This window comes from Gnatocerus cornutus, chromosome 2 (genome assembly GCF_029298725.1).
Source record: "Gnatocerus cornutus isolate USDA-ARS CGAHR chromosome 2, icGnaCorn1.1, whole genome shotgun sequence".
NCBI lineage: Eukaryota > Metazoa > Arthropoda > Insecta > Coleoptera > Tenebrionidae > Gnatocerus > Gnatocerus cornutus.
The window spans coordinates 11,709,114-11,722,659 of NC_142234.1; the positions used below are offsets into that span (position 1 = coordinate 11,709,114).

The window sequence follows — 13,546 nt, forward strand, 5'->3', positions numbered from 1 at the left end:
TTACAACAATCTACTTAACTTTTGGTATCAGTCAAAAGTTTCATCTATTACAATGTATAAAAGAGTAAATACAAGTGACCCTGATCAATATGAGCTTACAAGCGCTGTTGGTGAAAAATCAGGTTAGTATACTAAACTTATTATAGTGAAGTTTAAATTCTTTACAACTTTACCAAAAAGAACACATAACGATCTTGCTAACGAGTCACGACAATCTTACTTTTTTAATGATTGATAGAAAAAAATCTTTTCTTGTTATACCGCAAACCGCATTATACGCAATAAGATAACATTCGATTCAAGAGATAATGACATGCTCAGATTACTTCCACACGTCTTTAAATGTGTCATAAACAATGAAGGTATTTATAGAAACAATTAGAAATGACTAATGCTATCAAGATCGTCTTTTTCAGGCAAAAATTTGTACCTCTTTAAACTTTGGAAAGCGTTTTTCGTAATGAAACTGACTACATACTGCTGCCTAGTTCAATATAACACAAACATTTTGAGAAAAAAAAAACAATTAAAGTTTAGGATTTTCATGAAAATGTGGTCTCAGAAATAATATCTTAAGTGTCTCATATTGCATTATCCTGGACACTGGCGCCAAACAGCAGAAAATCTTGAGTGTCTCATATCTCACTATTGCAAATTAATTCGTTGTATTTGCCTATTTATACTTCCTTAAATAACAGACTTTTTAACAAAATCAAAATCTGATGTGGTAGACTTTGGACGATAACACAAAAATATTCATTATTCAAAACAGGAAGAGCAGATTAACTTTAAGAGCTTAATCTTTAAATGTTAAAATAATTGTCAATAAATTGATTTATAACTGGATTTAATTATCAATTTAAACAATTAAAATTAATGCTTTACAAATTCGAAAAATAAACACCGACAATGAACATGACATCATTTTAAGATTTATGCGTTTGACATCGACTTATGGCTAACCAAGAAAGGAAAATTATCTCGGAAAATTTATTTAATTTTTTTTTTGTCCAATCTTAGTTTGTTCAATATTCGGTATATTAAATAAACTTTATAAGAACTCACCAACATTTTCTCAAATTCTACGTTTTTAAACAACATCTTGGTTGTGTTGTTGTGTTGTTGTGTTGTTGTGTTCAACTTCTATATCCCTACGAGGTTGTAAAGGCAATTTTTAATTTTGAAAATAAATAAAGAGAGGCAGAATTGTAGACATAGTTTAAAAAGCAAATAATAAAAATAAAAAAAGTCGTAAAAAATGCTCATTTTAGTTATATGCATTTACAGTTTACAAAGGACTTGAAATTAAGAGAAAGTCTGTGCTCTTTATTATCCGATTTTTATGCAAGATATGATATTGTTTATTTCTCCTAATAATTTACCATTTGTAATATTTTACAATTTTACATCATTCCCTATTTCATCTTATCAAAACCGGATACAAACCTCTTACCCTCAAACTAAAGATGATATTTACTTTTTCACGGGTCATTTCAAAAGTTAGGTATATCTATCGATGCCAGGATAGGTCATTGTTATCATACCTGAAATTAATAACTGATTACTACTCGAGATAAGCATTGTCGATCACTATAATTGTTACATTGTTAAGATTATCGTCTATTAATCTAGAAGCTGTTGTTGTGTGTGAAAGGAAGACTTAATTATTTGTAGTCTAGTGAGTGTATTATTTAGGTGAAAAAAAAAGCGAGCGAAATGACTGAAGGTAAATCACGGTTTAATCCCATTTAAATAAAGCCTAATACATAAATATAATATGCAGAGATTTTTTTTTGAAGTTCAGAAATCGATAGAACTAGATTGGAATAATATATTTCTATATATTGTATAATCATTTTTATTTTTCAAAATTCTAAAAATTAGCTGGGTAATTGTATTGCAGACTTGAAATATATACGTTGAAATCGAATAAATGTACCTTGATCTAAATTTGGTGTGGTAAAAAAACTGCGGCTATTTGCAGAATAAAAGCAGCCAATTGAGGAAAGAAAATTAACTCAATCTGAACATTATTATCTATCTTTCATATTTCATTTAGAAATAAGGACAATGAAACTTTCCGAAATTGTTTTAAACTTAAAGCTTCTACATGGTTTTAATTGAGGACTAAAATAAAACTTTTTGTAGACCTTAATTTAATAAAACTCTCAAACTTCAACTAAGTCCATCGCTCTTTTGACGAAGTAATTAACAGATGATTATCTATTAATCCAGTTGATAAGAAAATATTTATTGCTTAACAAATTAAAATATAAACTACCGATAAAGGTATTGATCAATAATGGTTAGCCCAGATATTTTGAAAAAAATTCCAAAATCCTTATCTAATATCTGTGAAGTGCAAAGATTTGCAAAGATCTCAGAATTATGCTGCGTAATGTCCAACATTAAAAATTTATATTGTTCAATTGATAAATAGGTCTATCTGTTCATTGCATTAACAATATTTACTACATGAACCCACATGTAGGTAAGTACTAACGTATATTTCTCAGAATTTTATCATATAAACTTCAGCAACACTGTACTGTACTTTGTTAGATAAGATCTATTGTCTTTTTAATTACAAAGAATGTAGCATTCTTATCAAGGTAATTAAAAATATTCTTTGCTTCAAATGATCTCAATTTGCTCTAATCTGTTCATCATTATTTTCGGGTTTTTATTGAGGTTTTGATACAAAATCTCAAATTTGCATACATGATTTAGGTCTTCAACCACGCATATCCTAAAAACAGCACTCCCAAAACAATGCATTAGAATTGCAGAAAATATACTCTACTCACAAACAACTTGTTTTTGATATAAATTACGAAAGACTTTCAAGGATTAAGGTTATTGACATTTTGTGAGTGTTTACAGGTGAAAGTTTGCAAAAAATTAAAAACAAATTGGAATTTCGGCCGCGTTTATTACAAATAAAAATGTTATTTAACCAACCGCAGTTAGGATGATTTTTTAAAAACAAATAAATTAGCCCGCAATTATACCTACGTCGGAGCACAAAAAGTATGTCACACTTAATTCTGTGATTTTGTTTGTGACTACAAATAACCACCACAATTAAATTAATCAACCTTGCCCTATATTTCTTAAATTTATTGAACATCGAATTGTCAAATAACGGTCGATGTCTTTTGGAGAATTGTATTGTTGTCTCGGTTTTATCTCAGCATATTTAGCTACAATCGACTGATAAAGACTGATAAAATGGCCTTAAAATAAATACTCTTATTGCAAAAATATTTTCCTTTGGTGTAGGATGCATGTATGGATGTATATTATTCAAAAACTTCACCTATAGATCGCATATAAAAATGACGATAATACAAACATAATAGTCCTAAAACACATATTTGGATAATATTTCAGATCTTCTTTGTTTATAATAATAAAAAAATGTTGAACGCACTTATGGAACAGTAATCAATCACCATTAATGAAAGGCATTTTTATCTAGTTCTGCGTTATATCAACATCTATTTGCCAAAGTATCTATAGGTATAATCTCTAAATAAAGGGTTTGGCTCCGTGAAACAATTTACGGAAGAATGATTAGGAATTTACAGTACTTGTTTGGATATTTGTTACGAGGCCGTCACGTTGCATCATCCATGGCGAGTTAAATTAGTAATTATCTCGCTTATTTACTTTATAAAAAATCGCAATATCATATACTTTTATCAGTTCCCAAATTTTAGACTACATGTTCCAAATTTTTCATTAAAACACCAACTTAGTTTGCTCGCTGTCTGGACAAATTAATAAAAAGTAGGTATTTCCCAAGTTAATTAAAGTCTAATAACGTCGCGTTATCTTTTATCGACATTCTTCCAAAATGTAACAAATTACAGTGACGTAAAGCGAAGCCAAATCCCAGATAGGTAACCACTTTCACTTATCCCTAATTTTTATTTAACCACGTACTTAGTAAGTGAAAACAGATTAAATCTTAGTACCGGTAATAAATTTCATTAACTCGGGTCAAGTTTGTCAATTTCTGACAGCACCTGAGGATTTACAACCATAATAGGCTTAAATGATGTAAATGTACCTATCATTACGTACAAGTCGCTCTACCTGTTTCTCGACGAAATTACTGAACCAATTTCATAAAACTGTGTTAATTAATCAACTGTAACAATAGTTTTTAGTTGTTAAGGAACGTTATTTTAATTGGCGTATTATTTCAGAGTCGGACAAAAAATCTGAAAATGGGTTCACTAACGGTACTGATGGTGATGAACCAAAGCCAAAATTTGGAGATGAGATAACCGAAAATGAGGCCCAAGTTGAGGTAAGATGATGAGGTGTGAAAATGATGTCTAGACCACAAAATACACTAACCTATACATACTCATACATAAAAACAATGAACACTAAAATTAGAGTATCAAATTTTTATTTTTTCAAAAACGTGTAGACCAAAAAGAACAAATAAAGCCTTGTTGCCACCTAAAAATTTCTAACCTACGCAAATATTAGTGCTTTGGTGTCAGTGACAGCCCCTCGTGTTTAATAACTGCCGTGTAGGCGTTCAATATGTATGTAAATTTGTGTTACAACTATAGTTAGTAAATCTACATTTGTAAGTATAACATTTCCATTTACTGCTTTCGACAAAAGCTTTTACTTCTTTTTCGCCTCTATTGATTTCTGTCCTTTTTATTTCTTCTCATTACTGACAAGACTGACATTGTAAAATTACTATACCATCTGTTTTTTCTTCTATTTCTCTTTCTTTTTCCACTTAGAATTTGCTTAAATTTGCTTTTAATAAATATTTTAGATTTTTCGAAACACAACACAACACAGTTAAATACACACGACAAAAGTATGTAAAAATAACACGAATTTTTGCTAAAGAGCTTTAACTGCAACTAGTTTTTTCAGACTGTTCGATACCCTAAATCAGTGTTTTTCATTATCACTAACGAATTATGCGAAAGATTCAGCTACTATGGAATGCGAAGTGAGTACATTGTGTTTTTTTCATATTTTGACTTATTTTCTCGATTTCTAGCCATTCTTAGTTTGTACCTCCGAGACGAGCTATCATTTTCCGAAAGCGATTCAAAAATCATTTACCATTTATTTACCATGTTTGCTTACTTTTTCCCCCTACTAGGAGCTATTATATCCGACAGTTGGTTGGGAAAATTCAGAACCATTTTATACGTATCAGTGATCTATGCTTGTGGAAATATTTTACTAGCTCTGTCTTCTGTTGAACCGATAGGAATCCCACAAGTTCCTTTTGCTATAATCGCCTTGGTACTAATTGCTCTTGGAACTGGAGGAATTAAACCATGTGTGTCTGCGTTTGGTGGTGATCAATTTGTTCTACCACAACAAGAGAAATTATTAATCGGTTTCTTCTCGGTGTTTTATTTTTCAATCAACGCCGGCAGTTTGCTATCGACGTTTTTAACTCCAGTTTTAAGAGAAGATGTGCACTGCTTTGACAAAGAAAGTTGTTATCCATTGGCGTTTGGCGTTCCTGGTGTACTTATGATCGCTTCTATTGGTAAACTATTCGACATACTATTTGTAACTCTTTCATTTAAGTAAATAACTTTATTTAGTTGCATTCGTCATCGGATTTCCTCTCTACAAAATCAGAAAACCTGAAGGCAATGTTGTTGTCCAAGTAGTCAAATGCATTTGGGTAAAGTACAACAACGATTTCATTTGAAATTTTATAAAAACTCTTTCAGTATGGAGTGACCGAACAACGAAAATTAAAAAAATCTGAAAAACGCGAACACTGGCTAGACAACTCGGAAGAAAAATTCGGCCGCACTTTGGTCGATGACATCAAAGTAACTCTGAAAGTTTTGGTGGTATTTATACCCCTCCCAATTTTCTGGTCATTGTATGACCAACAAGGCAGTGCTTGGACGTTCCAAGCTAACAGGATGGACGGGAGAATCGGTTCTGCGACCATTCTTCCCGATCAGTTGCAGATTATCAATCCTATTTTAATTATGGCGTTTATTCCGCTCTTCACTTACGTTATTTATCCATTCACGGCTAGATTCAACTTCCTTACAAAGCCTCTCGAGAGAATGATATGGGGAGGATTTTTAGGAGCTGCCGCGTTTGCAATTTCTGTAGGTGTTTCCACAGTTCTAGAAGCAACTTATCCTACTTTGCCAAGTGATGGCAGCTGCCAAGTAAGAATTTACAATCCTTACGAATGCAGCAGTAATGCTTCGTTGCTGATTAAACAAAACGGCACCACTTGGCTGAAGGCAGAACTTGACTCCATGTCATACAATTCTTATTCACTTGAATGCAGTGGAACTAAATTATTTGAATATGATCTTACACACTGCACGTTTGGCAATGTGAAAGGAAATCTAAGTTTGACAGAGGCAACGGGTTATGTCTTCTACCCATCAAGCTCTGGAATTGAATACCTCGAAGATGACATCAGCAAGCCTGAAGATGGTTTTCCGAACATTAGGTATCAGGCATTAAATACTAATTGTCCATAAAAACATTTCAAAATTTTAGAACGATAGTGGGTAATGCCGTTGAAGACTTTAACATAACATACTACGATGATAGTGACATTGCTCTCCAAATCGGATCTAAAAATTCTTCACTGTTTTCAATAAAACCTGGCACTTACAAGCTTGGAACAGCAGAGATAGAATTTCACTTAGGTGGAGTTTATACCGTAGTCGCCGAAATTATAAATAACAATTTAACGGTAAATACAATGAAGAAATTTTTACAATTGAGATAATGTGATAATGTTTTTGCAGAACATCAAGTCGTTTGAAATCACTGAATCTAACAGCATTCATATGCTATGGCTGGTTCCACAATATGTAGTTATCACAGCTGCCGAAATTTTGTTCTCCATCACAGGTTTAGAATTTTCTTATTCGCAAGCTCCTGTAACAATGAAATCTGTAATGACTTCCGCGTTTCTTTTAACCAGTGCAGTTGGAAATCTCATCATAGTTATAATTGAATCAGTCAAAATATTCGATAAACAAGTAAGAAGTTTTTTACGGCTAAAACTTATTTTACATTTTTTACTCTTTATTTTTAGTCGTATGATTTTCTCCTTTATACTGGATTAATGGTTCTAGACATGATTCTTTTTACGTTTATTGCCAGGAGTTATAAGTATGTTAAAAAAGAAGGAGATAAAGAAATAGAAGATGAACCAGAGACCAAAGATGAGAAACCATTAAAAACATGAGAAGTAAATCCTATGGATTGCTGAACGTGAAATTTCCACAGCGTTGTGGTACTACTAATGTAAATATTTATTAAAAAGATGTGTTTCTTAAAAGTAGTTCTGTTTTTGTAAATTATTTTTTGTAAATATGTAAATTATCCTAAATAAAAATAATTCTATCTAATTCTGAGATTACACAACTACTAAGGTAGTAATTTGTAGTTGGACAAGCGTTATTTGAAGAAATCGCATTAAATTTAATTAATTTTATTTTTTGGTTTATATGTTTTTGGATTTATGCGTTTTGTTTGTATTTTTTCCATTTTCTTTTATTTTATTATATTGTTCAAAACTAAAGTAATTATCAACAATCTTTAGTTCCCAAGTTTTTAGGTTCTGCGTTTCTAAGCTCTCAGATTTAAATTCCCCAGCTCACAGATTCCCAGATTCATTTTTCTAAATTCTTTGATGTCATTAAACTGTTTACAATACTGCGATTTTTAATCTTCAATTGTTGAGATTTTTGGATTCTAATATTTTCAGTAAGAGTTCAGAATGTAAAATTCTCATCAGTTTTAGAAGCTCAGAGTAAGTGAAAGTGGCAATGTAAAGTCGAGATTGTTATCAAGGCAAAAAAAATATACAAAATAGAAAAAAACGAGGCCCAAGAAAGTATCTTTATTTAAAAATTGTCATGTATTTTATTTTTGGTTTATTTTATACAATATTAAGTAATTCCAAACATTACCAATGCTGTTTTTTTATCTTTATAATTATACCTAATATTGTACCTATTCTACGCTCCATTAAAAAATAATTTCATTATCTATAACACTTTGTTGACTACAAGTTCCACATAACAATGTGGGCAGGTGTACTTAATTATCCAGATATGATACCCCAAAAACCGTTCGCATGTTAAATTCATTATCTTGAATTTTTAAGAATAATTGCTTGGCATGTTTTAGGTGGTACTTTCCGGACCGGTTAAAAACTTTTTGACCAACAATAAATTACATATCTTATGGTTATTATCTCAATTATCTGACGAGCATAATCGGTGCACCATCGACTCCTTCATCGGTCAGTTAATTCCCTCACCAATTTACCATTACTACAAACTGTCGTTACATATCATAGTATTCGCATTCTTCATTCAGTTATTGTTAAACAGCGAGGTAGTAAGCGCGCGTGTAAAGTGAACTCAGTCGAAACGAAAGTTTGACACACTATAACACATTTCATTAAATTTGAATGTTCTAATAAATTGTGACCAGAATAAAATGTCAAATACTACAGATTTTTACTGATGTAATAATGGTGAAACGCTAGATTTAATCCTTGCTGTGATGTCTGATTTTTATTAAATCGTGTTGCTTTAAGAACAGATTTTATTACTGACAACCATGGGATTTTTGGAAAAAGAAAAGGTAATTCCTAAGTAAACAAACGCTTGGATTAACGTGAATGCTTAATGGTTATAATTTTACACAAAGGTAAATCAGTGGCACGTCATTGCAGTACACGTAGGTGCACCTGTTGTAATACGCGCACAATAAAACCATAAAAAATGTTTTACACAAGAAAGTCACTACAATATTTGGCATGCTTGAAATATAACAGATTGCATTGTTAATGATAGTCATCGAAAATGAGGGCAGTTAATATTTGTTTTTTATTTTACTCAACAAGAGAAAATACATATTTTACAATGATTCTGTCATGCTATTTAAGTTTATGCAAAAAAAACAGATTTTATAACATCTATTAATTTTTGTATCATTTAATTAAATTTCTTTCTTTCGTTTAAAATGACATGGAATTGGAAAACGTTCTACATACCCATACTAGACCATATCACTACCTGTGTAATAATTACAACCAACCCATCCATAACAATTTTGTTTATAAATTATTTTATTATTTTAAAATTTATCATTTACTTATAGCCGTCTGAAAAAAATATAATAAGTGGAGCGATTAACTAACACATCTCATTTTCATTCAAAAAACAAGTATTTTGCCTACTTTTAGCATTTAAAAATTACTGATAAAAAAACCTTATCCTTATCATTATGCATAGTATGTAGATCTTTTAACAAAGTTTTCTGTGCAATACCTGTAATTAAATATTCAGTGTGTGGCAACTGGTTTTCATATTTTATTGAAAAAACCGAATTAACATTCAAACGTCAAATTAGAACCTAATCATGTACTAATTTGCCTAGGTCATTTGATATGTAGGTATAGAATTTCAATTAGGTATTTTTGTGTCATTTTAAATAAAAAATAAAAAACTCAAAGGAGCAATAATAAATTATGTATTATTATTCCACTAGTGTAAAAATAATAGCTTTTTTTCTTTAAGTTACATACATTCTGTATTAATGATTTGTTATTTGTCCCAAAAAAACTAACTGCTCCTTCAAATATTTGATATTATGATTCCATGATTTTCAGTTAACAAGTTCTTCACCCTGAATTAATTTTTATTGAATTTTTACGAAAACTGATGGACTCATTTGATTTCTGCGTTTTTCTACGTCTCCAAAAAAGGAGACGTATCTAATTAAAGATTTTTTATTTTTTCAATAGTCAAACGTAATAAAAGCTTTATTAAAATGAGTCAAGGTTTTTAAAGAATGTCTACTGTTATTTCTGATTTTTTTTTAAATACGGGTGTCCCAGAACTTGCGCCCCAGAGAAAAAGAGCTTATGGAGGCAACAATTCTTAATAAAAATTTTGAAACTAAAACATTTGAACTCAAAAAATAAACGAGATAAGACGAAAAAACATTACATTCTCGTTGCCTAGGAAATTGGGATGGCCTTTTACTCTACTTCTCGAGTAAGCTTTTGGGATTGGTTGTTAATTTTGTATCCGTTCTCGAGTACATTAAACTTAGTCAATTTTTGTTTTGAAATTTACCATCTGTATTGCTGTCGGCACCCTCCCTTGCTCCCTGGGGCGCGAGTTCTGAGACACCTGTATACCAAGTTGATTATAAAATAAAAAAAAATTGAAACACATGTTCTCTTTTTGGACTAATGAAGAGGTGTGTTCGATTAAAAAAAAGAGCATCATATTTTACGAGGCAAACAAATTAAATTTAACTCAAACCGTTCATTCTAATCCCAATGAGCGTGTGAATGTCTTCCGCAGCGTCTAATCTTGTTTAGAACTTTAATTTTTACCGCACTCTTTCTGTTTTCACAGCATTTATTGAAGAGATTGATAAGAGAAAAAATCTTGACAAATTGTAATAAAAAAAACAAAACGATTTTTACAATTCATCAATATTGAAGAGAAAATATAATACACTCTTGATTTACTGGGTTATTTACAATTGATAAAATAAAAATTAATTATTACAACTTTTGATTTATTATTAATTTTTACACCGCGGGGCATTTAGAATTACAGACTCCACATCTTAGTAACCCAGTAACCTTGACCAATCATTGTGCTCTCTGCGATTATAATGTTGCATTCGTCGAATCATCACCAATGACAACAAACAATTACTTCTAACAAGTTGCCAGGGTTCCAAGGATGTGTGGGTTTTTTGATTTAAATAATTTGCCTCATCATCATTAAGCCAAGTGCTGCTGTATAAAATTATCAAACACAGTTTTCTCTGTTTTTCAGTGTACTGTACTCGTGTGAAGACTTTTTAAGTATACAATAAAATAATTCGTAGTTGCATTGTCTTTGAAGATAATACATTTTTTGAATTTGAGACTATGTATTTAAATCTAGAGGTTATCAAACTAAGAAATAAATCACAATGAGTGGAAAAACCAGATGTTTTTAATTTTCCAACATGTATGCTCACTTTTTTTCTTTTGCAGAAACTTCCTTATCCCAAATCAGTATTCTTCATCGTTAGCAATGAATTCTGCGAAAGATTCAGTTACTATGGAATGCGAAGTAAGTACTAAATTTTTCGCTTCAACGGCCTAATTCTTTTTTTTCAGCGATTCTCAGCTTGTATCTACGTGACATTTTATTTTTCTCAGAGAGCGATTCGAAAATTATTTACCATACATTTACTATGTTGGTATACTTCTTTCCTCTTTTCGGAGCAATACTCTCCGACAGTCTCTTAGGGAAATTTAAAACAATTTTATACGTATCTATAGTCTACTCTTGTGGAAATATCCTTCTAGCTCTAGCTTCTACCGAACCAGTTAACTTACCACAAATACCATTTTCAATGATCGGCCTGCTACTTATTGCTATTGGTACTGGAGGAATTAAACCTTGTGTATCAGCTTTTGGAGGTGACCAGTTTGTTCTCCCACAACAAGAAATTCAACTAGCAAGCTTCTTTTCTTTGTTCTACTTCGCTATCAACGCTGGGAGTCTTATTTCAACGTTTTTAACGCCGGTGTTAAGAGAAGATGTTCATTGCTTTGATATGGAGAGTTGCTATCCGCTGGCGTTTGCAATTCCTGGTGTGCTCATGATTATCTCCATCGGTAATTTAAGTTACTCAACATAAATCGATGTTAACGAAATTAATTTTAGTAATATTTGCTCTTGGTAAACCATTGTACAAGATCAGGAAACCAGAAGGAAACGTTGTGGTACAAGTATGCAAATGCATAGGAGTAAGTTTCTTTTCTTTTTAAACTTCTAGATCTAAAACTTTCCTTCCAGCATGGTATTAGAGAAAAGTTCAAGGCTTCTGACAAAGTTGATCACTGGTTAGATCGTTCTGAACAAAAATTTGGCTCAACATTAGTCAATGATATTAAAACAACCCTTAAAGTTCTTGTTCTTTTCATACCTCTTCCAGTATTTTGGGCTCTCTATGACCAACAAGGAAGTGGCTGGACTTTCCAAGCAAGTCGTATGGATGGCTACATCGGTGTTTACACAATCTTGCCAGACCAAATGCAAGTGATAAATCCACTACTGATTCTTCTGTTTATCCCATTATTCACTTATGTTGTTTATCCGGCTTTGGCAAAATGTCATTTATTAACATCGCCTTTGCAACGAATAGTGTGTGGAGGACTTTTAATTGCTGCATCTTTTGCAATTTCTGCAGGAGTGTCCTTTGCGTTGGAGGCCACATATCCGGTATTACCAGAAGTAGGAAGTTCCCAAATCAGAATTTATAATCCTTTTGATTGCAATGCGACACTCAACGCCCAACCTTACATTATTAATGAACAAATTCCTACAATGGGATATAGAAAGTTTGATATAGACAACATTAGTGGAACTCAAGTTGTTAGTTATAAAATCACTGGATGTGGCGCTGACATTGAAGGTACCAATTTCACAATAACAGAAGAGAAAACACTATTTTATCACATTTTATCGACTCCGGAAAAAACAGAACTGGTGGGACTTGAAGATGATATTACGAAAGACGGGCAGGGTCTTCCAAAAATAAGGTTTATTAAAAGACCCTTGAATTCAGTTCTTGACTTTGTATTTCAGAACAATCGTGAACAGGCACGCCAATTTTAATTTAACGTACTGGTCGTCGGACAAAGCTGCTCTAAATGTTCCCACCGATGACACTTCGATTTTAACAATAAAACCTGGTACTTATAAACTTGAGAACTTTGAAAAAGAGTTGGATTTCTACCTTGGAGGCGTGTACACAGTTTTGGTTTCTTTAGACGCTACTAATGCGATACAGGTACGACCAAATCAATGGTAATGACAAGTTTAACTTCCTTTGATTGCAGGACGTACAATTTCATCAAATAACAGAACCAAACAGTGTGCATATTCTCTGGCTTATTCCTCAATACGTTGTAATTACTGCTGGAGAAATCATGTTTTCAATTACAGGACTTGAATTTTCGTATTCCCAAGCTCCGGTTTCCATGAAATCGGTTTTGACTGCTGCGTGGCTGCTAACAACGGCTATTGGTAATCTTATTATTGTTATTATAGAATCTGCGAAGATATTTGAAAAACAGGTAAAGATCCATTGTGGTTAACAAGAGGTGTGATTGTTTTTTTTTAGTCGTATGATTTTCTGTTGTACACTGGTCTTCTGGTTGTGGATGTCATCATCTTTGCTTTTATGGCTATGAGATATAAATACATTGATTCAGTGAACAGTGAGAGCGAACAGTTGGAAGAGAAGTCTGAGAAGAAACCAAGCAATGCCATTGATAATCCTACGTTCACGAATGATGTTGATGAGACTTATTAATATTACTCCTGTGGAGTAGAAACTGTACTTATTAACACGAAATTACTAAAATTATGTAAATATGTGCTTACCTGTTAATAAATAAACAAGTGAAACGAAAAACTGCTTTTTCCTTTCCTGCTTCTGGTAGAAAACAATTTTC

The 13,546-nt window shown here is 31.9% G+C and overlaps 2 protein-coding genes across 4 annotated transcripts; both read left to right on the forward strand.

The window, feature by feature from the left end:
* Window positions 1–1,604: 1,604 nt before the first annotated feature.
* LOC148179043 (peptide transporter family 1-like) lies at window positions 1,605–7,403 on the forward strand. The gene is made up of 9 exons (XM_088030813.1): window positions 1,605–1,726; window positions 4,215–4,318; window positions 4,915–4,993; window positions 5,045–5,548; window positions 5,607–5,689; window positions 5,739–6,490; window positions 6,541–6,739; window positions 6,795–7,031; window positions 7,088–7,403. Exons 1-9 carry the CDS (start codon window positions 1,717–1,719, stop codon window positions 7,238–7,240), a joined length of 2,121 nt encoding a protein of 706 aa, XP_087886939.1. The 5' UTR covers window positions 1,605–1,716; the 3' UTR covers window positions 7,241–7,403.
* Window positions 7,404–8,370: 967 nt separating this feature from the next.
* LOC148179044 (peptide transporter family 1-like) lies at window positions 8,371–13,506 on the forward strand. Of its 3 annotated transcripts, none has more exons than XM_088030587.1 (8): window positions 8,371–8,649; window positions 11,072–11,150; window positions 11,198–11,701; window positions 11,751–11,833; window positions 11,883–12,628; window positions 12,675–12,879; window positions 12,929–13,165; window positions 13,213–13,506. In XM_088030587.1, the coding sequence occupies exons 1-8, from the start codon at window positions 8,626–8,628 to the stop codon at window positions 13,402–13,404; spliced, it is 2,070 nt and encodes a 689-aa protein (XP_087886713.1). In that variant the 5' UTR covers window positions 8,371–8,625; the 3' UTR covers window positions 13,405–13,506. The 3 variants fall into 3 exon arrangements, with proteins under 3 accessions (XP_087886713.1, XP_087886714.1, XP_087886715.1); XM_088030588.1 differs by lacking the exon at window positions 8,371–8,649 and adding an exon at window positions 10,719–10,776; XM_088030589.1 differs by lacking the exon at window positions 8,371–8,649 and adding an exon at window positions 10,879–10,897.
* The last annotated feature ends 40 nt before the right edge of the window (window positions 13,507–13,546 follow it).

Excerpts from the sequence above, each read along its gene's own strand:
- LOC148179043 (XM_088030813.1), top strand. Across the intron at positions 4,994-5,044 it reads CAGCTACTATGGAATGCGAA|CCATTCTTAGTTTGTACCTC; the intron begins GTGAGTACATTG and ends CTCGATTTCTAG. Across the intron at positions 6,491-6,540 it reads GATGGTTTTCCGAACATTAG|AACGATAGTGGGTAATGCCG; the intron begins GTATCAGGCATT and ends TCAAAATTTTAG.
- LOC148179044 (XM_088030587.1), top strand. The coding sequence starts at position 8,626 with ATGGGATTTTTGGAAAAAGAAAAG. Across the intron at positions 11,151-11,197 it reads CAGTTACTATGGAATGCGAA|CGATTCTCAGCTTGTATCTA; the intron begins GTAAGTACTAAA and ends CTTTTTTTTCAG. Across the intron at positions 11,702-11,750 it reads GCTCATGATTATCTCCATCG|TAATATTTGCTCTTGGTAAA; the intron begins GTAATTTAAGTT and ends AATTAATTTTAG.